This window comes from Pelodiscus sinensis, chromosome 17 (genome assembly GCF_052426305.1).
Source record: "Pelodiscus sinensis isolate ZL-2025 chromosome 17, ASM5242630v1, whole genome shotgun sequence".
Lineage (NCBI taxonomy): Eukaryota > Metazoa > Chordata > Testudines > Trionychidae > Pelodiscus > Pelodiscus sinensis.
In genome coordinates this window covers 25,047,529-25,074,459 of record NC_143068.1, presented here as the reverse complement: position 1 = coordinate 25,074,459, position 26,931 = coordinate 25,047,529, and the positions used below count along the sequence as shown (strand labels likewise).

At 46.2% G+C, this 26,931-nt stretch overlaps 1 protein-coding gene across 2 annotated transcripts in view; it reads left to right on the top strand.

The window, feature by feature from the left end:
• Window positions 1-26,391, top strand: part of JPH2 (junctophilin 2) — a 77,838-nt gene extending 51,447 nt beyond the window's left edge. The window contains exons 3-7 of one of the 2 annotated variants that reach the window (XR_016347044.1): window positions 8,419-8,537; window positions 17,234-18,153; window positions 20,792-20,889; window positions 23,258-24,540; window positions 25,029-26,391. Coding sequence is in view for 1 of the 2 variants with exons in the window: in XM_014578147.4 (XP_014433633.3) it covers window positions 8,419-8,537; window positions 17,234-18,153; window positions 20,792-20,872 (1,120 nt within the window). In the remaining variant the exon portion in view is untranslated. Of the gene's footprint in view, window positions 1-8,418; window positions 8,538-17,233; window positions 18,154-20,791; window positions 20,890-23,257; window positions 24,541-25,028 lie in introns of those variants that run through there. The other variant, XM_014578147.4, reaches the window with a different exon arrangement.
• The last annotated feature ends 540 nt before the right edge of the window (window positions 26,392-26,931 follow it).

The following is a 26,931-nucleotide window of genomic DNA, read 5'->3' as shown; positions in this document are numbered from 1 at the left end:
AAAGCATTTTGTCTTGGTGTGCTTTGATTGCCCTCACTCGGGACACGACAGCACTCTGCAACATGGAGCCAGAGCTGCCCCTGGGCACTCTGGTGCTTCTCTTGGACACGTTGCTGTGAGCCTGGCTGCACTTTCTGCAGGCTGCCATCCAGGAGGTCCATCGGGGGGCTGTCAGTATCCAGGAGGCCCTCCGGGAGAGCTTCCACCCTGAGGAGCACTAAGAGCCTCCCTAGTTTGCCCCACTGTGAGCTTGTGCCTCATTCCTCCCTCCCGTCCGTCCACGTACCCCTCCCTAACCCCTCTTCCTGATGTCAAATAAAATACACGTATTTTCATAAACACAAACTCTCTTTATTTAACAAAACTGGGGGTGGAGGAGAGATGAAACTCTGGTGAGACTGGGGAAAGGAGGTGGGACAGGGGAAAAGAGAGAGTGGGAGAGGGGAGGGGGAAACCTGAGAAGACAGAGCTGGAAGAGGGAATCTAGGGGAAGAAGGGGGAGGGGGAGCTCAGGGCTTAGAGTTTTGGGTTCATACACACCTGCTCCTGGGTTCTCATGTGGCCTTTCTTGGCCAGGCTGGCAGCTATTCTGCCATATATGGCTGCGTTCCTCCATATAGTGCGGTAATCATGGATGTTGGGGGCATCCCCCTCAAACCTGAATAAGGTCCATGATCTCCACCCTAGACCAGAAAGGCACCTGCCTTCTCCAGGCCCTGGCAGGCTCCTTGGAGCTGGCAGACTTCTCCTGGGGAGCGGTGGAGGGCTGGCTGCCAGTGGCTTGCTGGCTTATGTTTTGGGGCCACTGGGTCAGGGGCAGTGACTGCTGGCTCTGGGCTGGTATGCTTGAAGCTGGCACAGGCACTGTGGCCAGAGTCAACCCCTTTAAGGGCTCCGGGGAGGAGGGAGGAAGAGGGGTGTTCTTGGTTGAGGCTGGAGTGGCCACCAGGGCACCCTGGGAAGACTGGAGGCCCCCTATTTCGAAATAAATGTCTACACAGCACTTATTTAGAAATAGCTATTTCAAATGTGGCATTATTCCTCATGGAATGAGGTTTGCCAAATTCAAAATAAGCGCTCCGCTATTTCGAATTAATTTCGAAATAGTAGTTTGGCTGTGTAGATGCTAGTAAAGTTATTTCGAAATAACTTTGCTGTGTAGACATACCCAATGATAGCACACATGCCCAGGGAGTCTGCATCTCTGTGTGGGAGCAGGAGCCTGCCTTCTGTGGGGGTGTTCAGACATGGAGCTGGAGGTGGACAACACCCTATGGGAAAGAGGCCTTGTGTGAATTGCACAGGCCCAGGTTTGAGAGCTGACTTGCCTGCTCGGGCTCCCAGTGCCCAGCTAATCTCCATGCAGGAGGCGAGTATAGGGTTGCCAAATGGTTTCAACAAAAACACCGGACACACCTGACATGACATCACAATCCACATTACATCTTATTTAGAAAATACTGGACATTTATATTTTCTCATTCATATTTTCACAATTTGTTTCCCGAACAGAAAGCTCAAATTTTGGACTGTCTGTTCAAAACCGGACACCTGGCAACCCTAGGCGAGTAAGTGCCAGTTTCTAAGCAGTGGCTCCAGAAAGTGCTGCAGCTGTAGGCCCCAAATCCATAGTGTTAGAAGAATTGCAAGAAAATGCTACCTCAGTGAAAGCAGTGGCACTGGAACAATTTTTAGGGTGAGGTGCCCCTCACTGCCCCAGGCTGGGCCCACAGCTTGGGGCAGCTGCAGAGCCCCAGGCCAGGGCCAGGAGCAGAGTCCACTGGTGGTGACCAGGACTCCAGGTGGCAGTGGGTCTCCCAGGTGCTGGCTGGTGGCCAGGATCTTGATGTGGGGCCATGCTGGGCACAACGCTTGAGGGTGCTGCACATCTTCCATACCCCAACTTCCCAGGCCTATGAGTGGAAGTGAGACAGAGGGATGGGGAACCAGCCGCTGTTAGAACAATATCTATGTACACAGCACCTGGAGGACCCCGCACTCAGACTATGTGCTGGGGCAGATCACCATCACTTATTGTGGTGGCAATCCAGACTCACTCCGTTGGCTGCAGTAACTGAGAGTAGGATCCGCCTTGTCCACACCTCAGTGAGGCGACTACACTCTACCGAGCTACAGACCTGCTGCCTTGCCAGTGGGCGGTGTGCTGCCCTTCACTTCCGGTCATGAACTCCTGTGTGGTTCCCCAGGAGGCAGGAGTTAGGCTCTCACACCTGTGTAACTCTGGAGTTGCTCCATTGACTTCAAAGGAGCTACAGCCACTTACACTAGAGTTAGGTCTGGATTGCCATCACCGAGCCCTGCAGCACCCTGGTGTTCCTCATCCAAGCTCTGAGCTCAGCCAGGCTTAGCTTGGGAGGGCTGCTGGGGTCCTTGCACCAGCTCATGTGACAGGCTGACTTCACTGAGCTGTTCTTGCCAGGCCTGGGCCTAGGCCTGTAGGAACTGTATTACCTCAGAGGGAGCAACCTGCTTGTCCCACTGCTGGAGCCCCAGGCAGCAGCTTGATAAGAGGCTGCCGTATCTTGCATTTCGGAGGAAAGGAAACCTCTGTGTACCAAGCAGGGTCTGCCACAGGATTAGCGTAATCAGGAATTGGCTTATCTGGCCATCCCATAGCTGTGTTTCATCCTGGGCCATTAAGGAATGAATTGGGGTAGCTGCGCTGGCCATTGCTAACATATTAGCATGCACATTCCTCATGCACCAGTGAGGAGGGAAGCCTACTTTCTGTGTATCAGCCTGGCACCAGGCACCCAGGATGTTCACACTCAAAAGTCATTTGTCCCTGCTGAAAGCCCCTCACCATCCTCTGCTTGAATAGTGTGTTGTAATAACTGAGCAGTTCCCCAATTGGCGTGTCACTGCTGACCAAGCCTGAGCCAGACAGGAGCTCTGAAAGTTCTGCTCTGCCACACCCCACCATGAATCAGTGTATGACATGATTGATGGCAACTGGGTCTGAGGCCTTGTTGATTTGCAAAGCCTAGAAATCACTTCCTTTCTTTACCCTTCAGGGAGAGACTGAGGTCATGTCTACACTGGAACATCCAGGAAAATTAATCTGAATTAACTAATGGTGAGAATTTGAAGTGGATTAGTTAAACTGCATTGAATCCTTGCGTGGATGCAGTGATCCAGAATTAAAGTGAATTAAACTAAACTAAATTAAGGCCAGTTTATTTTAAAATAGAGTGTGTACACAGGGGTTTAATTAATGCCCTTCAAATTCAGATAGTTGACTTGGATTAATGCCCCTGTGTAGATAAGCCTTAATACACCCAGAATTGGTTCCTAGTTTTACTTTCCTAAAAGTCCATTCAAATTAATCACTTTAGAGTGAGATCCCACTTTTGTGTTAGCTCATACTGCAATATACAAAAGCAAACAGGCTGATGATGATATGGGGTGACATCAAACCTGTGAAAAAGCCATTCGAGTGGTAACAAAGCCATTTAACAGGTGTTTGCCAACACCAGGTAAATTCCATCCATTCCTGAATTTACTTGTTAGTCTACAGGACCTGAGTTCGCTTTAAAACTATTTCATTCGTGTGTTGTTGAAGTTTATAAAATCACATCTCTAACAATTGCCCATAAGGCATAGGAACACCAATTTAATAGTGCAGGTTGCACCTCTAAAATCTGGGATTCTCTGATCCGGCAACATCCGGGGTCCTGCATGACCTGGAATTAATGTCCTGGTGCACTGCAGACGGGTGGGGGCCCAGGAGCTAGTACATGGCTCAGTTGGGCTGTGAGGGGGGAACCAGGAGCTAGCGTGCCTTGCTGGAAGAGGGGCAGGAAGCCAGGGCACAGGTAGGGTTGCCAGGTGTCCGGTATTCACCCGGACAGTCCAGTATTTTCGCCTCCTGTCTGGTAAAAAAAAATCAGAGAATACCGGACACCTGAGATAGCTGGTATTTTCTGAATTTTTCCCTGGCCAGGAGATGAAAATGCCGGGCACCTGGCAACCCTGCAAACAGTCAGTGTCCGGCCCCTCCTCCCTCCCAGACCCCAACACCTCCAGCTCCCTGACCCCAGCCCTCATGCTCACCTGGTTCCCCAAGGCTGCCGGCACAAAAGGGCTTAAGTCCTTGTAGCCCCTTTTTTTTTGCCCAACAACTTTGGCCTCCCCCCCTTTTTTTCCCCTTCAACAGAATTTTTTCATGGTGGTTTTTTTTTGCGGGGGGGGGGGGGGAGTATTCGGTATTTTTGTTTCAACCATCTGGCAACCCTAGCCGCAGCTCAGCTGGGCTGCTGGAGTAGCAGGGTCAGGAAGTACACGTGACTCAGCTGTGCTGTGGGAGAGCACCAGGAGCTGGTACACAGCTCAGCTAGGCTGCAGGAAGAGCCAGGAAGTGGGGAGAGAGGTATTGGGGAGGGCCTGAAATGACCTCCCCAGTCCGGAAAAATCCCTCATCTGGGACCAGTTAGATCCCAAGGGTGTCGGACCAGGGAGGTCCAACTCGTACTGCGTAGGGCCCCATAAACCCTAAGGATGGCCTTGGTGCAGCCACCCCCCACCCCATCTTGAAATGGTTTCCATTCTATACAGGATTCACAGTTTGGCCCAATGGCTCACAGTATCTCCACTATACAAATTGTTCCAGCACCTCGAGGGCCACATTGTGTCCAAATGGCTCTACACTGCCTCTCTCACAGCCCCCAGCATAGAGGAAGAGGATGTGGCCAGAGCATGATGAGTATAAGGGTGACCACAAAGCAACTCAACTGAAAAGAAAGGCTGAGAGAAGCCCAGGAATGTAGGAGTTTCCATGGTAGCTTAAGACCCCCCTAGTGCCTGTGCCAGAAACAAGAGAGTCTGATGCATCATCTTCAACATGACTACAAGAGAGTGAGTTCTCACCAGCACACACAAGGGCAGCCTGTTCTTGCCCCCTTATTCCTAAAAAAATGAGGTTTACAGGGTTCTTTCGAAAAAGAGGTGGTTTTTTAAAGAACCCCGTCTAGACTGCTTTTTTTTTTTAAAAAAAATCTCTTCCGAAAAAGCGATCAGAAGAGATTAAGCAAATGAAGCACGAGATTTGTAAATCAGCACTTCATTTGCATTTTCGATGTCTCGCATTTGCATTCCTCTTTCAAAAGAAGAATATAGTCTAGATGCACCCCAAATGTGCAATTTCAGCCATCTGATCAGTGGGGCAAACACCCTGACACATGTAGGGCAGGTTCTGAGAATCCCACCCTAAATAAGTAGCTAACGCCTGGGCTTCTTTCTCTGGGTAGACCCTCGGGGATCCAACTGTGGGAGCTGCACTATCAGAGCTTGTCAAGTTGGGCTCATTCTTGGAGCATCTCTTTGGAGAATTAAAATGAGCACCTCTCCCCAAGGTGAAGGCAGTTTTCAGGCTTTGCGCTGAATACTGTGAATCCACACTGATTCCCTAGGCATGAAAAGCACATAAATATGCCACCACGCCCTCCCCAGATTGTAGTGGAATTAATCACACTGATCATATGCTACCAAAAAAGGAGACACTTTCTCTGTTTACAGATTCCCGTGATCTCCTGCATGCAGTCGAGGTTTAAAATTGCAGACTTCTGTCTCATCAGTTAGTGTCTCTGGATGTTTCGGGAGCGCTAATAATTTTGGACAGAAAAACAAAAATTGAAAAATAGCCCAGACAGCTCAGCTTGCAAGCTAAGAGGGAAGATGTGAGGTAAATGTGAGCAATAGGATGATTCCTATTTCCAGCATAAAGGAAAATATAGGAATTCTGAAGCATAGAAAGAGCTATATTGTGGTTACTTTCGTGTTACGAGTCAGAATGCCTTTCTAGTTCACAGGTATTTTACAGCATTGCTGAGCATGAAGATTCAGAAATGTGCTAGGCAATTAATTCTTCCCCATAACCATTGTGACCAAGAATCATAGATGCTTCTCTCACTTTTCACCTGAAAGAAAGTTAACTGCAAAATTTCAGCAACTTCTTTTATTGCACCTGCAATATTTGCATGAACCATCACCCTTCCTTCTCACACATATGCAAGTGGGCATTTGGAGTAAAAATATTTATCCTGCTCCCCTGGCTAAGTTTAAACTTGAGTGATTACATTCTGTGTACCTAAAATTCCCTTTGCAGTCCTAATGGAATACCCTCAGTTTCAGTTGCAAGATGTTGTTCTGTCATTGTGTGCCATCGAACAGCACCCATGTTTCACCCAAAGGGCTTTGTGTATGAATGTGGGGGAAAAGGACCACTAGAGGTCACTTACTAGCTCGTAGATTATTGCAAGGATTAATAATGTCTGTAATTAATAGTATTTGTGGCTACGTCTAGACTGCAGTGCTTTTCCGGCATCCTGGACAAACAATGATGTGTCCAAGGAAAGCGTCCGCTTTTTTGGAATTTTTTTTGAAAAAGTGGACATGCTCTTTCACCATCCCTATAAACCTCGTTTTACAAAGAGGAAGGGATGTGTCGAAAGAGCACTTTTTTCCAAAATTTGGTGCTGTGTAGACGCACCAAATTTCGGAAAAGCCTTTTTTGACAGTAAAGCAGAAAAAGATAGCAATTTGCATACCACAAATTGTGTTTCTTTTCCAATTTATCTTTGCAGTGTAGACCTACACTGTGTTTGCACATTCAGATAGATAATTGTATATTTAACTGTCCATATGCAACAAATGCATGTGGTTTTGCATATGCATATATACATGCCTGCAAAAGTGGATTGGCATGATTCAGAAAGCTGTTGAAAATCTGGCTTGATGATAGGAGTAGGAAAACAAGTACTCTTAGCCTTGAGGGAACAGGTGGCTTGTGTATGCACAGAATTGATCTCTTTTGGTCTGAAGATTCAGTTTCACGGTTGAAGTCAGCTTTGTTCCGTTGTTGTTCCAAGGTTAGTTTAACTTCTCTTGTGAAGCTCATAGGGACCAAAATGCTATGTATTTAGAACTATCCCAGACAGGCAGAGAGCTGAGTTAGCTTTATGAAACAAGCAGGAGATGTTTCTGAACAGGACTCAAGAAGCCAAGTAATGCAAGAGGAGGCATCAATGCCACTACAGGTGATTTTCATATTGCAAGGACAGCTGTAGCAGTAATATGGACAGGGGGATCTGCCTGAAAGACTGGACTCTTGTTTTATTTATGGTCATCCGAGAGGCTTTTGGGACAGAACTTGCCAAACTTTGCCCACTGTTGCAAACCAGGATCTGTGGCCTCCACAGACTGCTCCTCTGCAGGAGAGATGAACCTGGCTGTGTACCACACTCGAGACTTTTGAGGCTGCAGTTGGCCCTGAGGCCATGATGCTATTGTCATGTACGGTGTATAAATGACCACAGTGTTCAAAACACGCACACAAAGGCATGGCCCCTAGCCCAAGAACTTACCATTTTAAATGCCACCAAACTGACGAAGGAGGGGAGAGGGAAGGAGTGTGACATACAAGCCGTTCTTTGGGGTCCCCTGGCTATGGAAATGGAATCCCATCATGTAGATTGCAACGATGCCATCTCTCAAAGGGGGTCTTTCCCTTCACACCCCACTGCAGCAATTGTGATTGGTTGGGGCACTCCTGCTACAACTCCTCAAAGTTGAACATGTGGAAGCCGTGCAATATTGCTGAATAGTGGCAGGTCCTTCACTCAAGAAGTTGCTTCTAATGAGAGTCAGACACTGGCCACACTGTTTTAGAGGGCATGCTGCAAGATGTATGTGGTGGGCCGTATTTTTAGAGTTCATCTGTGCCGTTGCATGTCTAATTTGCGGCATGTTGCAATCTCTACAGTTGACATTTGTTAGCATCATTGCTGGCTAATTAGGCACATTTGTACAGACGGCGACCCAGAGCCCTGCAAATCTGTGGATATCTGTGGATATCGGCATCCCCGGCTGTGGATGTGGAGATGCGCAGCTAATTTTACCGATACAGATGCAGATTCAGAGACAAAATTTTGTCTCTATTCAGGGCTCTACAGACCCCTCTTCTCATGCACAATTAAGTGCACAAGTGGGTACCCACTCTGCTTAAGCAGTTGTGTACCTAGCTTATTTGCCCATCTGTCCCTTTTTGCTTGGCTTTCAATAGGCCGTGGATTTTCACTTCGATTGAGTGGCTTCTGTTTGCTGGCTGGCATGGGTAGCTCTGCACAGTGCTAGTTTGCCACCTGTCAGTGGTAATAAGTGTGTCTGTTTTTAACTACATAATGGTGCCCAGGTCTGTGGTAGTAGGGGTGGCAGTAAATATCCTAGTAACATTACACTTTTCTCTGGTCCTTTAGCCCACTTATCAAAGGGATTATTGGGAAATGAGGTGCCAGATTTTTAATTCTTTAGTGTTCTCCGTGTAGCCCCTGCCATGCACTAGGGCAGCGCAGCTCAGAGCTTTGGAAGGTACTCGGTGTCACGATCGTGTTCTTTCCACAGGACCTCCCATGCCAAAGCCAAGGCAGATGGAGCTGAGCAAGCCGCTCAGGCAGCTAACAATGAATCCAGCGTAGCCAGGACGATGGCCAGGGAACTCTCTCCAGACTTCTATCAGCCAGGTAAGATGAGGGGAAGGGGAGCAGCCTCTAGTTCATTCTGAGCTGCTGCACCCTGATCAGCTGGGAGAGGGGAGGCTGAGAAGAGCAGCGGAGTGCTGTGCTACTTCCTCAAACACAGCAGGCCAGTTTGCTCAGCGCTACCAATCCAAGACACTTTCCCAAAAGCATTTTGCTCCCCAGGTCAGCAAGGGCTGGAACTGATCTGGAGGGAAATAAGCAAGCAGGGGAGCCCACAGTCTCCGTGGGTCCCTGAGCAAGCTGGGAAGGGCCCCAAGCCTGTGATACTGGAAAGGACAAGGCCTTAGGTGGAAGGGGCGGGGCCCGGGCAGCTAGCCCTCTGCACCGCCCAGAGCACAGCCAGCCTCACCCCCAGAGCCACCCTGAGTGCACTGTGTGGTGCTCCGGCGGTGATGTAAAGGGCCTGGGGTTCTGGCTGCTGCTGCACTTGCAGCACTGGTGACCAGGAGCTCCAGGCCCCTTTGAATCACTAAGCCCTTGGGCAACTGCCCCTTTTGCCCTCTCTGTCAGCAAGCCCGTAAGCAAGTAAATAGCTAAATAAATTAGTGCTCAGACCTTCCTACCGCCGTTTCCCTCTTTCAACAGATCTAGTTTCAGATTTGCCTGGGCCTTTATCATGTTCCTATAATCCTCTGCTTGCGCATCAGGGTTGTAGCAGTTTGTGTGCAGACCTGCGCTTTTAAAGAGCTTTACCTTGTTTTTGTTTTGGTCTAACTTTGCCAGAGGAATACAGTGTTTCCTTTAGGTTTGGGTGGGAGGGGAGGTTCTCAGGGTTAGCTAATGAATGCCTATAAAATGCTGTGAGAAAGTTGCTACAGCAAAATATTATCATTAGTTACTATTTAATTTGTTCCCTCTGATACCAGTGATTCTGTTGGGAAAATACTTAGGAGGTTATTTCTTGAGATTGAGCATTAGGGAGTTAATGATGGTTTAGTGATTGAGCATTAGGGAGTTGTTAGATGGTTTAGCTAGTGGTAGAACCTGCATCATAAATGTCAGAAACTTTCCCGAACTACAGCCAACTGGAAAGGCATTCTTCTTGAGTTTTGTAAACCTGACTTTGTCAAGCAGTGGAGCAGTTCTAGTGGCCAACGCAGACAACTTTCAGTCCATACTCTGACATTTTTCTCCTGACTTGTTTTGTCATTGCTCTTCTGAGCGCCTGTATGTACAAAAAGGCTAGATGATTTGACTACGGTAGTGCAGGAAATCAGGAGTAAAGGTGAGAATACAACTCAAGTGTCCAGACTCCCAAACCTGTTCATTAACCTGTAGATGATGGTGCTTACTTCTCTTTTGATTTGAACATCTTAAGGATTACAATGATTTCTGGTATTAACATATGAAAACAGGACATATATTAGGAAAGCAGATCTGCTCCTCTCCATCACAGAGAAACATTCTGCAGGTTGAAGGAGAAAAATCCCCACCCATACTGTCCAAATTCCCTGCAGACTTCCATTGTCCCTTTTGTATGATAGTGGAGATACATCTCTGTGGGGGGACCTTCCTGGGTACCAAAGGATGGTCAATTCTACTGTAACTGGCTTTAAGATGAGACACACCAACATGCCTTGGCATGTATGTGAGCCAACATGTGACGCTTCAGTTAACAATAGCTCATCTGATCCCAGCATGAGACCATCAGCTGTCACTCATAGTTCCACAATTCACCCAGCACACCAGCGTATTTATAGCATGCATGTAAGAGGAAATTGGAATTCCCAGTGTGAGGGGTTTTTAAAGTATATATTTAGATTTTTTTTTCATCTGTGGTGATTCCATGACGTAATTTGTGCAGCCTTTGCAAAATGTCCCCCTGGGGCTGAAACAGCCTGCCATTCTTTCTTCAAACCTCAAGTGCTTGAATCATCTCAATGCCTTTTGCATTCAGAATCTCATCAGATTAGGATTATTCCAGGAGTGGGTGGGTGAGATTCTGTGGTTTGCATTGCGCAGGGGGTCAGACTAGATGATCATAATGGTCCCTTCTGACCTTAGAGTCTATGAGTCTATGAGAGTACGTCTACACTAGCCCCCCTAGTTCGAACTAGGGTGGCTAATGTTGGCATTCGAACTTGCAAATGAAGCCCGGGATTTAAATACCCCGGGCTTCATTTGCATGTTCCCGGGCGGACGCCATTTTTAAATCCCCCTTAGTCCGAACTAACTGCCAGCGGCTACACGCGGCAGTTAAACGTTAATTCGAACTAAGTCCTTAGTTCGAATTAACTGTTACACCTCATTGCAGGAGGAGGAACAGTTAATCCGATCTAAGGACTTAGTTCGGATTAACTTCTGACTGCTGTGTGTAGCCGCGGGCAGTCAGTTCGAACTAAGGGGATTTAAAAATGGCGCCCGCCCGGAAACATGCAAATGAAGCACGGGGTATTTAAATCCTGGGCTTCATTTGCAAGTTCGAATGCCTACATTAGCCACCCTAGTTTGAACTAGGGGGCTTGTGAATTGGGTTTTACTGAGAAAGTGGAGTACAGAAAAGCAAAATGATACAACAGTACCAGGAAAACACGCATCTCTAAACAAAACTGTAATGGCCTGAATTTTCATTTTCACTAAAATCCCTTCATACTGCTGTGCCAAAATAGGTGTAAATGTAGAGTGTACCTGACAATCTGGCCTACTCTCAATCAAATTCCAACCAGATGGATTACAAATGGAATTCCTTCATGCCAATCTTTCTTGTGTCAGGATGTTCCTCTCTCTTTTAAGTACATGGCTTTTAAATAACAAAACAACCGCCAATTTCTCTGCAGACTTGAGTTTATGGAGACCAAATAAAGTCCATGAAATCATATCTACACAAAAGAGAAAATAAATGTTCTTTATTCCTTTTTGCGTGGTTCCAATCCCATGGCAGTAACTCCCACGGCTTCTCATCACATGACACATCAGTCATTTCTATTCACAGTGCGAGCTCCTCAGGATTCAGGCCACAACTAGTTGCACACATCTGGCAGCATGATGTTCATCCTGGGCACATCCTTCCCCCCGTGTTATAAGTGTGAAGTAGAGCTGGGTAACATTTTTTTCACACTCATATTTCAGGGCCAACTGAAATATTTCTTTCAGGCCAAAATTAATTTTTGGTTAGAGTTGAAACCATTTTTGTCCTGATAGTTTGGAACTGAAAAATCCATTATTGTCACAGCTCTTGTGAGAGGAGCCCTGGACAGACACAGCCAAGTTCCCAAGGGTATGTCTTCACTGCAGATTTAATTCGGGCAATTGGCACACAAGTCTCGGCGCTCCCAGTTTGCCTAATCTGGCTGCGAGCGCCTCCATAGCAAAGCTATATCATGTTATTGTGTCCTCACTGGTTCTGTATTTGCCAGTGGTTCTTCATGCTGAATTGCCCTAGGAGTCATTCCCAGTTCATAATTCAGTTGTGGGAGAACTGTCTGTCCCCTGATGGAATGGTGGGGAGGCATTGGAAGTCTGACTGATTTTGCTGGCATCTTCACTGTAAAACAGGCAGTTTCCAGCTTGAGAGAAGCTCCCAGGTTCTAACCCGCACCCTCAGCTAAGCCAGACGCCCCAGACTCAAAGCACCTCCAAACCCAGGGCAGAGGTTTTTCTGTGTGGATGGCTGGGGTATTGGGGTTAAACTCAGACGGAGGCCTCAGTAACTGTGCAGTGAAGCCATATCCCAAGAGGGTTGCCCCTCTTTTGTGGGTGCCCCTCAAGTAGCTGGAAGTACAAAGTGCTCGTATTTGCACCTGCAGTTCACTTAGGTGCAAAAATAGTGCCTACGTTGCCAGTGCAAATCACACCAGCCCTTTAGTAAGTGCAATATCACAGGTGTAAGAAAAGGGGGCAAAAGTCCTACAGGGAAAGGGCCTCGCTGAAACGTTGCACACTCAGGGCAGAAGCCAGAGAGGGAGAGAGGTTGGGAGTGCCAGTATGTTTGTGAGATTGATTTTTCTTATGTGAATTATTCAGAGGGAGAAGATGGCACCAGCTGAGAGGTGAAGAAGCCAAGGCGGGCGGAGAGGTCGCTATTTTGAGGAGACTGAACAACTGGTGAAATGGCCTCTAAATAATCTAGTTGCAGACAGAAATAAATGGCCCTGAATGGATCTCTTTATGATTGACAAGAGCGTGCAGGCAGGGCAGGGTGGCTAAAATAAATGCCATGCTTCACCCCTACCTCCCATCCTATGCAGGTCAGAGTTAGCAGCATACAGTTTGTAAAAGGAGTAAATTGCCAAAGCCCAGCTTCCGGGTCAGGCTCAAAACTTTAGTTAATGCTTGGGGGCGGGGAGAAAACGAGATTAATTGGCTAGACAGTCCACTGCAGGGAGACTCAAAAGACCCTCTCCCTAGGGAGCACATACTCTGCTACACACATTCTGTTCCCCAGAAGCTCTCGAGTTCAGCAAAAACACACAGGATCCTGTTTTCCAAGGCAGGAGCCAAAAGCATCATTCAGAGCAAATAATATTTTCATGTGTGTTGCCTCTGCCTGTTCCTGGATTGCGATGTAAGATTTGCTCCAAGTATTGTTCACCATTTGTATTTCCATAGCACCTCGCAGCGCCTGTTGTGGATAGGAGCCCAGTGTGGTTGGTGCTGGATAACCACTGGACAAATTCATTGTTCAAAATGATTCACCAAGTAATTCCTGCCCGTGCTTCTTGCTCCACTGATCAGTCACTGGCAGCATGTTGCATTGACATTCAAAACGCACACTGGACACCTGGTGTATTTCTGTTTCCTGATCGGCAATGCAGAGCTCTTATCATGAGGTTTTCAGTCTGAATAGGCATGATTACAAATTCAAAATTTACTTTTCTCAATGATATATTTGAACAATCCCCTAAAATTCACCGTTTGTGCCAGCACACTTGTGTGCTGAAATACTGGCATACAGTGACCGCAAAAGGGATGCGAATTCAGAATTAACTGAGTATTTTACTCAGACGAATAGCCACAGACGTGTTTTACTGAAGCACCCACCTCTGATTTAAATCACGTTTGTTTGCTCTAGCGGCAGGATTTTTTGGCAATCATATTAGCTGAAATAGACCCCAGCTTCTCCACCACCTCGCCAAAGGATTCTTAGCGGAGCTGCTGTCACAGGGAGCGTGATCATGGGGAATGGAAGGAAGCTATTTTGCAACCAGGGGGAATGAGACATGGTCTCCTGCATAGTGTACCAGGGCTCTAAACTCCTGTGTAATCTTGGACAAATCACTTCCTTTCCCCATGCCTCTGTTTTCTCCCCCACTCTTTGTCTGGTTTAGACTGCAAGTGCTTTGGGGCAAGGGCTGTTTCTTACCATGTGTATGCAGAGCACCTAGCGCAATGCAGCCCTGGTCTCAGGGCCTCTCAGCACCACTGTAATATCCATAACAATAACCACCCTCCTGTAGACCAGGGACCAAAGCACCATTCCTGCATTGTCACCTTTGCTTGCTGCCCGTTGGCAGCTGGCATAGGCCAATGACTCTATCCCATTCTGTTCAGATTCCTGCACTGCACCCGCCCCTGTGATATTTAAGCTCCTTCCAGCCGTGCATTAAGTGATGTGACCACATATCTATTTGTTCTTTGTTTCCTCACCATTTCCCCATGGAGAGAGGCCTGTGCAGGGCAGGTTGTGTTGGCAGGGCTTTGCGGATTGTTTTCAAGAAGCCAAATTGTTCTAGTGTGCTTCCAAATGCAAGCAGGTGTGTTTGGTGGGGATTGGTCCTGCAGGCAGAGCTATCAAGAAGCAGAGATTTACTGATAGGCAAACAATCATCTAAGATGTGTTGACATCAGCAAGTCAGATGAGGTCAGAGTGAAACCTAAATCCCGGAGTCACCTTGTGGAATTGCAACGGGTCTTTGCTCTGTGGTTATAAACAGAATCTCCATGCCACAGGTCACCACGCTGGACATTGTTCAGGTCTGTGACTCTGCTTACAGCAGTTATGGGCATTAACCGGCCCATGGGCCAGTCGCAGTTCACCAGGGTTAACCCCTAGTGGGCCACTGCCACAGTATTTATCTGCGGCTTTGCAGATACAGGTGCTTGCAGTTCCCTCTGGCCGTGGATCAATGTCCCCATCCGCACCTCTTCCCGCAGGTCCCATTAGGTAGGAACGGCGGTCCGCAGACAACCGGAGGTGCAAGCACCCATACTGGCAGAGGTGCAGATAAATAAAATGGCAGCGGTGCTCTAGGAGCTAACCCTGATGAACTGCCTCCATCTTATTACCGACCCCTGGTTTACAGCCAGGCTACATACGCCCTTTTGTCTGAATGACTCCTTCGACTTTCCTCATGCAGGTGCAGGGGAGTCCAATCAAGGAATGATTTTTTTAAAAATATGTGCACCTATAGATCCTTGTCCTGGTTTTCCCTTAGCTGCCTGTTTGAAGGGCAGTGTCAGCTACACGACTGTTTCCAGAGTGTGGTGATACCCTTCCGAAAACAGACTGTGATTTTAGGAGTTTGGATGCAGTGCAGAAAATCCAACCTGGCTCTTTTCACGTGAGATGGCTACAACATCCTTTTTCCTCAGGCAAAGGGAAATCCACGCATGGAACCTATCTCTAGGGCAAGTGATGAGAACAAAGAACACGAGAGGGAGAGACATTCCCATTTGTATCAGAACAGGGGGGAGGGAATGAAGGGATCTGGAGAAAAACAGGAAGGTGAGATTGAGGCTATGTGTCTACACTATGAGCGTGGGATGTGATTCTCTTGCACATGTATTTGTACTCACCTTAGCTCTCAACCTGCTAGCGATGGCAGTCACGGCATGTACAAACTAGCCTGATACCAGTAGTGTATACTTGGGACAGTCAGGACTCTGGGGTCCTATTCCAGCCATTCACTGGAGTGACAGTGTGACCCTGGTACATCACCTTGTGTCTCTGGGCCTTAGCTTCTCCGTCTGTATAAGGGAGAGAATGGCAGCTACCTCACTGTGTTTCCATTGAGCTGCGATTGTGATACCTGATTGTTTGTAAAGAACATTTTGCGCCTGGGTTGAAAGGATCTACAAAGGTATATGAGATCATTTTTATTTCCCTCTCCCCCACATCTTGGACTATCAGGGGGCTTTCTTAGTCCATAGGTTTAGTAACAGAGAGGGAGAGAATTTTCTCTTGGATTTTTCAGCATATCCTTTAACCTGATCTGGGGTGTCACCGTCAGCAAATCTCCCAGTTGGCTAAGTCATTCACTTGGAGAAATGAAGCAGGACTGTTTAGCTGTTGGGAAATGCAAACAAAAGGCTTGTTTGTGAGGAATGTGAATGAAATACAGTAATATTCTCCAGGTGGGAAGAACCTCCTTTTCTTCCTGTAAATTCTGGGGGGGGCGGTTTTCAGTGGAACCCTGTAAGTACCAGTTTCAAAGAGGAATGTGTTGAATTACCGACTGGTGCTCGTATCAGACTGGCCTTGCAGATACAGGATAATCCCCTAAAATCAGGGCTGTCCTTAAAAATACAGTGTCAGGGTGCACAGCCTTCCTGGATGAGTCACATCTAAGCTATTGACCTAGACAGTATCCAGTGGAACTAGACAGAAGTGGGCTTCAGTATATTTAAGGTAAAGCCTTAGGGTATGTCTACACTGCCACTCTAGTTCAAACTAGGGTGGCTAATGTAGGCATTCGAAGTTGCAAATGAAGCCTGGGATTAAAATATCCCGGGCTTCATTTGCATCTTGCCGAGCGCCGCCATTTTTAAATCCCCGTTAGTGCAGACTCCGTGCCTGCGGCTACACGCGGCATGGAGTAAGTAGTTCGAATTAGGCTCTCTAATTCGAACTACCGGTACACCTCCGTGCTGCGTGTAGCCGCGGGCACGGAGTCCGCATTAATGGGGATTTAAAAATGGCGGCGCCTGGCAAGATGCAAATCAAGCCTGGGATATTTAAATCCCGGGCTTCATTTGCAACTTCGAATGCCTACATTAGCCACCCTAGTTCGAACTAGGGTGGCAGTGTAGACATACCCTTAGTTACTTGAACCAAGGCAGTATATAGAGGACATGACAGAAACAGCAAGGAGGCCTGCAGGACCCAGCCAGCACATACAGAGTGTGTTACCTTACCTTTACCTGAAGAGCTCCGTGTAGCTCAAAAGCTTGTCTCTTCCACCTGCTGAAGTTGGTCCCATACAAGATATTACCTCACCCACATTCGACACTCTAATTTACCTTATTCTGGCAAAGTGACTATGTGGATGTTGCAGACTGTAAGCAGGTCCTGATTCTAACTGAAGGGAGCAATGATGGCCAATTCAAGGATCTTTCCCATCTGTAATGTCAGTGGTTCTGAAAACACGCTCTTCCTGAGCTTCAGATATTTAGTTTTGGAGGTGCAAATTTAGGTTCATGATGTATATTAGTAGCTAGAATCTAGCTTCCTGTGCGTACCTACAAATCAGATCATTTGATGTGTAGTGAAATGCAGACACAAAAATGTAGATGCAGTTTTTTGCAGATGTGAACTTGCACCCTTAAAAAAAAACAGTTGGGAGGTCACAGGGCATCAGAAAAGTAGGTCCCTTGTGTTCCCACATGATAGCAAGTATCTGAAGGGGTCTTTGAGCATGAGTTCACTCACACCCATTAGCTCATGAGAACATGGGGGCAGATGGAAGGTGAGCAGCTACTCTCTGAGGATGTTGAACATCTCTTCCTTTCTTCTCCTCCAGGCCCTGAGTACCAGAAGAGGAAGCTGCTCCAGGAAATCATTGAGAATGCTGAGAATATGGGGAACCTGGAAGAGGCTGCACCACCCACCAAAGTGCCACCACAGCCCACCCCTCCAGAAAGCCCTCAGCTCCACGAGAAAGACTCTGCCAACCCCCAGGAAAATCCAGCCCAAACGCCATCGCCAAGTCCCGCTGGAACACCGCCGGTGGCAAAGCGGGCAAAGCAGAGTTCACAGAGGGATGGCTTCCTCAGCCCTGGCAGCTGGAATGGGGATACCAACCGAGACGGGAGCCACACAGGAAGTAGGCCCAACACGCCATCCAGTGCACTGTTGGCACCTGGGGAGAAAGCCAGCAGCAGACCTGCCTCGCAGAGCTCCATTCGCTTCAGCAACACCAGGACTTCGGCAGATCAGATGGAGATCAAGCCCCTTCAGAGGATTGTGCAAGAACCCGATGTCGAATTATACCAAGGCTATCACAGCTACGCAGTGAGGACCTCCCCAGTCACTCCCCCCTTGGACTTTGAGGAAGAATCATTCCCTGTCCCCAAATCACCTACTAAATCAGTCACCCCAGAACCAAGAACTGAGGTGAGGGCTGTTGAACACAAAGCAGAACTGCAGAAGAGGGGAGGCACACCCGTCACTCAGCATGAGCCAGTACCTGAAGAGAAACCAGTGCCCACAGCAGAATCTAAACCGGAGCAGCCCAAGCCGGAGCTCAAACATAAACAAGATCTGAAGCAACACCACAAGGCTGAGCACAAGGTGGCCGTGAAAGCAGAAGCTGCAACTGAAGCCAAGCCTGAGCAAAAGACTGAGATGAAGGCTCTGGCTAAACTCGAACCTACAGTGGTAGCTAAGAAGGAGACTCCCCCTGAAGCAGCAGCAGCACAGGAAGTAGATGAATTTGAAGAGGTGATGTTGCATGGTATCCTGACTGGGAATTTCTTGCATGTGGGGTCAAACTGGCCTTTGAAATTTTGTGTTCGCTTGGGGGTGGCAGCACACCTCTCACCAATTTTCATGTGCAAATGTGTGTTCAAAATTTGCACGTGCACATTAAAAGGCTGGGTCGAGAGTTCAGCTTCTAGTGAAACATTTTGCCAGTGTCTGGGTTAATTGAAGGCAATTTAAATGTAATATAACTAGATGCTCCAAGGTTTCTTCTAGCCTTAAAATCTAGGACGCTCTGAAAGGTCTCTGGTGTAGTTTTATCCATCCTAATACAGGGTTTCCTGGTAGTGACAGGAGGCTCAGGAGATCGAGACTTGGCCTTTCACCTCCAGCTCACTGGTTTGTATCTAGAAGAGCTGGGCAATGAACCTCAAAAGGATCTGAAGCTTTACATGCCTAGAGTTTCAGAGGCATCTTTAAACCTTTATGGCCTAGAAATTAGGCTGGAACCCTCATAAGAAATGGCTTTCCCAGAGTCTACCGGGTTTAGATGGAGCCATAATATGATAAACACTGTGTTTCTCATCATATTTAAAGATAATTCTGCCTCCAAGCTCAGGAGGAATAGGTGCTTGGAATCTTTTGTTACAAACATTAATTGTTTTGACTGTCAGATGAGGTTTGGGTTTGACTTTCTGCCTCAACGTTTGGGTGCCTGTTAGAATGGGTTCTTACTTTATCCTCACTGGCTTACCTCTCACTGTCAGTAATCAAAAGCCCTAGTTGCTACCAAATGGCTAGGTGGCATGTATCAAGTGAACCAGTGGTCAAAATCATCAGCATCTGATGAAGTGGATCCCAGCCCACTAAAGCTTATGCCCAAATAAATGTATTAGTCTTTAAGGTGCCATAGGACCCCTCATTTTTTTTCAGAAACATTACTTGCTTTCGAAAATCTTGGTCTAATGACTTGCCTAATGTCACATGGGAATTCTGTGGTAGAGTAGGGAATTGAATGCAGGTTTTCTGTGCTCTAGGCTACCACCCTAACCACTGGAGTATCATTCTTCTCTGAGGCCAGGTCTACACTAGACCCGGCAGCTTGACTTAAGGTACGCAACTCCAGCTATGTAGAACACGTAGCGGGATTTGGGTTACCTTAAGCTGAGTTTGGCAGCATCCCTACAGCGGGAGGCCAATGGGAGGAAATGCTCCCAGCGGCTTTCCTTTAGTCCTCGCAAGAGCAGGAGTACTGGCCACCAGTGGGGTCACCCTGTGAGTTCGATTTAGTGAGTCTTAACTAGACTTGCTAAATCAAACTCCGGAAGATCAATTGCAGCAGCATTGATCTTCCGTGGAGTAAAGACAAGGCCTTATACTAGCACAAGTCCCTGTCCTGATACTGGGATCTGAATGTTCCCTGAAGTTTCTGTTTGTGTTTGGATGCCAGGTTTAAGTTTGCCCACTTAGAGAGGAAAGCGCTGGCCAACAGCTCAGGACCCCAACTCCTGGGGACAGTTTAATCTGGGATTTTGGTTTGAGCTCATGGCTTGACAAAGGCTTCATTGCTTGATGGCAGAATTCTGTTTGAAAGCTCTTCTTATCCATTGTGAGGCAGCCCCAGTGACAAACAGGTCAGGGTGACTGATCGTTACAGCCTCAGGTTACTGTCTAAAACTGTCCCCCTGAGAAGGCATCCAGTTACTACTGTTCATCCTGAAATTAATATGCATTCAGTTTGATGGTTTTGTTCGCAGCATATTTCTGCTGCTCCGGTTACAGGTAATGGATTTCCCTTCCCCGATCACTGTAACACTCACTGCTGCCGCAGTCGAGCTGTGCACATAGAAGGGATCAGAAGGGATCCACAACTTCAAGTTTTTGTGATGCAATGTAATTATTTAGAGGCCTCCAATTTTCCTTTGGATCCCATGATCATTTGTAAGAGATTCTCTCCCCCTCTTCCCAAGGAACTTTCACAGCAAGTCCTGCCTCTGGATGGAAAAGAAATGGTCATACAGAAAATTACTGTCTAACATTGTATTTAAAATGTTCCTTTGTTTCTCTCGATGACTGAAACCATTTTCACACATCCGATGTGGGTGTATAAAATAAGCCTGTGCTTCATCTATCTCTTCACCTATGAGGAAATTAAAATGGTTTTCTCCCAGACCCATGGCAGTGTTAGAACATCAGATAATACAATAAAACAACGATGGGAAAATCAATATCACAAGGAAATGGCTTTTCGTTTCTTCACAGGCTGTTTTCTTGTCTAGTCCCAAATTAGGACACTCTGACAAAAATAAAACAACTTTTTCTTCTTAAAAACAGCAACATTGCAAACATAGACAATTTGTGATAAAGGTGGTAGAATTTTGAATTGTATTAGTTGTTGTGACAAGAGCAGAGAGCCTGCCATGGTCTTTTCAGCCTGGTGAAACAGGAAAGAAAATTTAATCAGAGGATCAAGAGTGGGAACTGCGAGGTACTCAGTATTTTTGAAAATCAGGCCAATTAATTGTCTACACTTAAGAACCCGTTTTTGAAAGAAATTGGTTAAAATCCTTTTTAAATTAGGCAGTAGCTCAGGGAACTGTATCTGTGTCCTCCTTTGAATCATGGTGGATAATACTCTGCTTTGTTTTTTTCCCTTTAGGGACCTAACACAATCATGATCTGCATGGTCATCTTATTGAATATTGGTCTGGCCATCTTATTTGTACATTTTCTGACATGATGCACCCCTCAGACAAGGTAAGATTGCTAAATACATGGAAATGAAACAGTGACATGCATTGATTGGGAGAAAATTTCCAACGCCTGCTTTGAATAATTCCTTAAAGAAAGACTCCGCCTTTTTTCTTTTTTAAATTCCTTCTGGGCCAATAATTCACAACAAATAATTCATTCAACAAAGATCACCTCTTTTTGTCTTGTCAGTTCTCAAACAGATAGGGATTCTCAAATGCATTCATGATCAAAACTATTACCGTAAATTAGCGCATATATCCCACGGGTTATATGCGTTTTTACAAACCCTGCGCCCCACCCCCGTGGGGTATACTCGTCCACAGGGTATACAAAACTTTTTTTACTCACCCGGGGAGTGAGTGCAGCTGCGCGGGAACCAGGAGGTAAGTGCTCCCCCGCCCGGAGGTTGGGCCTTGCTGCGGCTGCACAGGAACCAGGGGGTGAGTGCAGCTCCTCTCCTGCAAGCAGGCTAAGTCCCCCCACCTCCCGGCCTCAGAATTCCCCCCCCCCCCCGGCACAGTGTGAAATACAAGGTAAAACCAAGTCTTGTATACCCCACGGGCTATACAAGTGCGCGGGGTATACAAGACTTTTTTTACTCAATCGGGGAAAACTGCGGGTTATACTCGTGCGCGGGTTATATTCGCTAATTTTTACTGTAGTTGATGAATTCTTGGTCATTTGCTTTTTTCATGGGAAGGACTTTGTTTTCCAACATTAAAATTTTAACTGCTTTGATTGAATGTAAGTCACATGATAAACTTTTACCCTTCACCCCCCACTCAAGGTAAATGAGCATGACTTACAGATAGGCTGGCTGACGGGTAGGGGGTGGGGGGATGAGGCAAAGGGACCAGTTGCCCCAAGGCCTTGCAATTGAAAGGGAGCGGCTGGGAGCCCAAGGCCCTTTAAATTGCTGCTGGTGCACCACACCATGTGCTCATGCACCTCAGAGGTTTTGGGGAGGGGAGAGTGCGCCACACTCTGGGCAGCGTGGAGGGATGGCTGTCCCCAGCCCCACCGCTTCTGCTTAAGGCCCCACCCATTCCAGCATTCTGGAAGAGGAGAGCCAGGCCCTTCCCCCACCTTGCTCAGGGCTCGCACAGGCTGTCGGCTCCCCTGTTTACAGAGTAAGTTTTCCAGCTATAGTAAAGTTAGCCTGGTTCAGATTAGGATTAAACTACAGTTCAGGGATGGTCTGGACACTGAATGGGGATGAAGGTTTAGTTTATGCATGGTGGCACCTTGTATACAGTCCACATGAGGCTGCAACCCCAAACAGTAAATTTATCATAAGTTCACACAAGTTTTTTACTATCTTGGGCTGCAAACAAGCAAGCAGCTACTGAATCTGCACCTTAACCTTAGTCCTAACTTGGCCTCAAGCCTGAACCTAGTGCTCACAGTTCTTTCTTCAGCCCACGTCCACTCAAAACGTGAATCAAGCTCCCTTTCTGGATGCATCTACACTGCAGTGTTTTTCCAGGAAAATGGCCATTTTTCCGGAAAAATAATACTTGCATCCACGTTGCCAATGAGTTCTTTTGACAGACAGTCAAAAGAACAGAGGAGTTCTTCCAACGGCAGTAAACCTCATTCTATGAGGAAGAAGCCTTTTTCCCAAAAAAGCTTTTTCAGAAAAAGGCATGTGTGGAGGCAGAAAAGGCAGTTCTTTTGAAAGAAGAGACCTCTAGGAAATAACACGGGTGCCCTGGTGGCCACTCCATCCAGACTAATCACAACTTAAATGTGAGATAGCGCCCACATTGATTGGACACTCTATTTTGAAAAAGCATATCGCTTTTTCATTGCACTTTTGCTGTGTGGACACTCTCTTTCAAAATAAGCTTTTCTGGAAGTTCTCTTCCAGAAAAGCTTCTTCCAAAAGAAGCTTGCAGTCGAGACATAGCCTCTGTTGGGGCAACTAGTAGATAAAACAGCTCAGCTAAACCCTGCTTTATGTGGCTTAATGTATTAATCATTATTTCAAGTGTGTGAATGAAACCAGTGGGGGAAATACATTAATTGTCTTTGCTGCCTTTCGCAGTAGGACAAAAAGCAGCTCTTAGTGGCCCCATTGGATAAAAGACTCTTCTTGAGGCTTTGGTTGACTTGAAAGAGATGGTTTTGAAAGTGGCCAGTTCAAGTTTATTCCAGGTCTGCCCACAGACAATTTGCAGAATGTGAAGCTTGTGTTTAAGCCTCAAGGACCAGATCCCAGCATCCTCCCTTATAAAGGATCCAGGGAGAAAGGGAGATGCCATCTTAGCACACTCCCTCTGACCAGAAGCTCCTTGCGTTCTCATACCACACACCTAGGAATGGTTGTACATATTGCTCCTCACTGACTCTTCCATTGATCTTTGTTCAGGACAGATGTTGCCACTGCTGTAAACCATGGACCTTGGCAGGGATTAAATGCTTGGACATACAGAAACATCAACCAGGAGGACGTTAGAACCTAACGTTGCACAGGAAACATGAACTTTCAAAGAAAGTTTTCTGAGTATCTGGCTAGCTTCACTGCTCCCAGTCGGTGGGTGACTCTCCAGTCAGACAAGAAACCTGGATTTTTGTAAACTTTTCTTGTTCTTTCCTTTGTAGGAACTAGCCATTGCCTTAACGTGTCCTCACCAAAGTCCCTGATCATGCCAGGGAAGAGGGATTTATCTGTAGTTGTAGAAGTGTGTACACTTAAGTGCCCTCTGTTCTCTGATGCCCTTGACCGACTCAATGTCAAAAATTTTCCCAGAAAATGTCAATAAAAGCAAGGAGACAATGCAATGCACGGGGTAAGCAGGAGCACACATCACACCCTCCCAGAGCTGGAATTGTTTAACCACTCCACCAAACCCAGGAGTATTATCAGTCTTAGCAAAAGCCTTAGGCTACTTCCCCTGCTGCTCCACAAAAGGAGTTAAATGACTTACGAACAAGGCATAGCCTTGAGGGACCCCATAGTTGGAAGTCAGTGAATCTAATATCACCTACCATGAAGAAACCAACATAATTTCCTCTCCTCTCTTCCATAATAATTTCCTGCTGAGGGGCAACTGAAATTGAGCTGAGTGTAAAGCAAGCAAGCAGCCTCACACCAGACAGCTGGGTCATACATGCGGCTGCTGAAGAACCAGTAGGCAGGTTGCATGGTGTTGTACATGCTTAACAGGCTAATTAGAGGCTGTTTACTTGAGTGGACAAATATTAGCAGGTGGAAACCAGGTATGCTTAAAAACTACACAGCACCTCTTACACCAGATCAGGCTGCTGAGAGTTGTCCATGTCACCAATATTACATAAGATACTTTTGCAGCAAATTACTCCACAGCTGTAATTTGAGACGAAATATTTTGCCTTAATTCCTTTAAAAAAAAAAAACCCTGTTAAAATGCTGCTACTGTAAGTTGCTATTAAACTAGGCAATTGGCTTCCAAATACAGAAACACCATCACTACATATCGCCAGTGTCTGCTGTGTCTCATCCTTGGGCTACAGCCATGGCCTTCCGACCCTCTTGTTCCAACCAACGGGAATGGATTTTTCAAACAAACATATTGTGGAACCATTAAAAGAGAGAAAGGAAACAACACAAGGAATCCAGACAGGCTCTGATATATTTGGGCCTCAGATTTTAAAAGACACAGTACCACACAGGCCTTAACCAGCAATCAAATAAAGAGGCGATAATTCTAGGCATCATTCTGGTTTTCGAGACTGAAAGGCCTTAACATTATGCAATAATACTTAAAAAGAACTAAAACTGAGAGTCCTACTATGCTTTTGTAATGAGATGCTTCCTACGTGGTATGGTCTGACCTTTAGCAATACAAGGATATAAAGATGGCACAGATGAAGTTACAGCTTAGTGTGAGACTGAGTGCTTGGACAGTTTTTTCTCTTTAAAATCAGTATGTATTTTGTATAAATTTCTGAGGGTGTGTCTAGACTACATGCCTCCTTCGACGGAGGCATGTAGATTAGCCAGATCGGAAGAGGGAAATGAAGCCGCGATTAAAATAATCGCGGCTTCATTTAAATTTAAATGGCTGCCCCGATCTGCCGATCAGCTGTTTGTCGGCAGATCGGGGGAGTCTGGACGCGATGCCCCGACAAAGAAGCCTTTCTTCATCGACACAGGTAAGCCTCGTGAAACCAGGCTTACCTGTGTCGATGAAGAAAGGCTTCTTTGTCGGGGCATCGCGTCCAGACTCCCCCGATCTGCCGACAAACAGCTGATCGGCAGATCGGGGCAGCCATTTAAATTTAAATGAAGCCGCGATTATTTTAATCGCGGCTTCATTTCCCTCTTCCGATCTGGCTAATCTACATGCCTCCGTCGAAGGAGGCATGTAGTCTAGACACACCCTAAGGTACCTAAGTAATGTATTTACAGTTGATCATGCACCTCATGTACCCTGAAGTCCCCACAGCACGGCTGGGAGAAAATAGGAAAGGAAAATGATAAATAGGAAAGGAAATAGGAAAGGAAGGAAGAAAACTGATTGTTGAAGGAGGAGGGAGGGAAACAGAGTTCCAGATGCCAATCTGCAAGGATTTCAAATACAATGGAGCAAATGTGTATGGATTGATACATCTTGGAAACACTGGGGTAAAATCTTCACTCTGCTTAGGTATAATTTATCAGTTGTTGGAGATAAAATTAAGATAAACAGAAGTGATGATAATTTTGTTCTTTTTTTCCTCCAACCATGTTTATTTTGTGACTTTATTTAGCTCAGGAATGTTGCTACAGTAGCAAATACATGGTATTAACTGTGGGAGGGAAAATTAATTTGATCCCTTTCTGGAAACCATGTGGCTGTTCCAGCCCTGAGAAAGCAGGGAAGTATCTTTTAGGAACTTTCACAGAGCACAAGGTACTAACAATTCATCTTTTTATTTCTCTCTCTCTTCTTTTTCTAAATATAAATGTAAACACCAGGCTCAGTTGCTTGAAATGTTATGACCCATTTGCTGGTACTTAGTTGCCAGCTGTACAGTTTCAATATGCCTGTTGCTTTTTTTAACCACATATATGATTGAGAGATCTAAGAGATTGTTATTTATATTTAAGCACAAAACCGGATCTTTTAAAAAAATGCGGAGGCAATTTCTCTCCCACTTTTGTATGCATGTGATGTGCACTCAGTAGTATGCTTTCTTCCCAGTAATGCTCTCAGAAAAGTAGACGAGTAGATAGATTTGCTTTCATAAACAAAAGCCCTACGAGGCATATTTAAATATATATAGTCTCTTAGGGCTTTGGGGATTTTTTAGATACAGAATAACAAATTTCCCTCAAACTGCATGCCTGCAAAAATGACCAGGAAATTTTGATTAACTTTTCAGGTCTTACAAAGATAGAGAACGGTTTCATTCTTCACAGAGAATGCCTTCTTCACAGGCTTTGAAAGATGTGTACTATGCTCAGTATAATATTGGCCAGAATGTTAAGTCCGTTCTGCTGGATTACGTGCAATAATAAACAGTTATTTGCTCACTTTATTTAGTGTGTATTTGTAAAGTTAAAAACCATAGAGGGTGCATGTAGGATGTGGTAACGTGGCATCCTTACCTTTGAAAGGAATACTTAGGATTGCATGACCCAGAATTTGACTTATAGCACCTGACTTTGTTCCCTTACATCTGTATGTAAAATTCACGGTTCTTTTGATGAATGCTTTTATACACATCAGGTCTGGCTTTTTCAAAATCTGACGCTAGCAGCCCTGCTCCCATTTAGAAACCTACAATAACAAAACAGTTCATTAGAGCCCTGCGCGGATACAAAATTGGTGACTGCATCTGCAAAAATGAACCATGGATATCTGCATCCCTGTCTGTGGATGTGGATACCTGCAGGTATAAAGCAGATATCCTCAGAGTTGCAGGGCTCTATGCATGCTGCCTACTGCTCCTGAGTGACCTTACAACACTGCAACAAATTGGCACACCCAATTATGGGAGAGACCCTACAACAACAAAGCAGGGCACGCTGCCTACTGTTCACAACTGATGCTACAATACTGTAACGAATCAGAATAC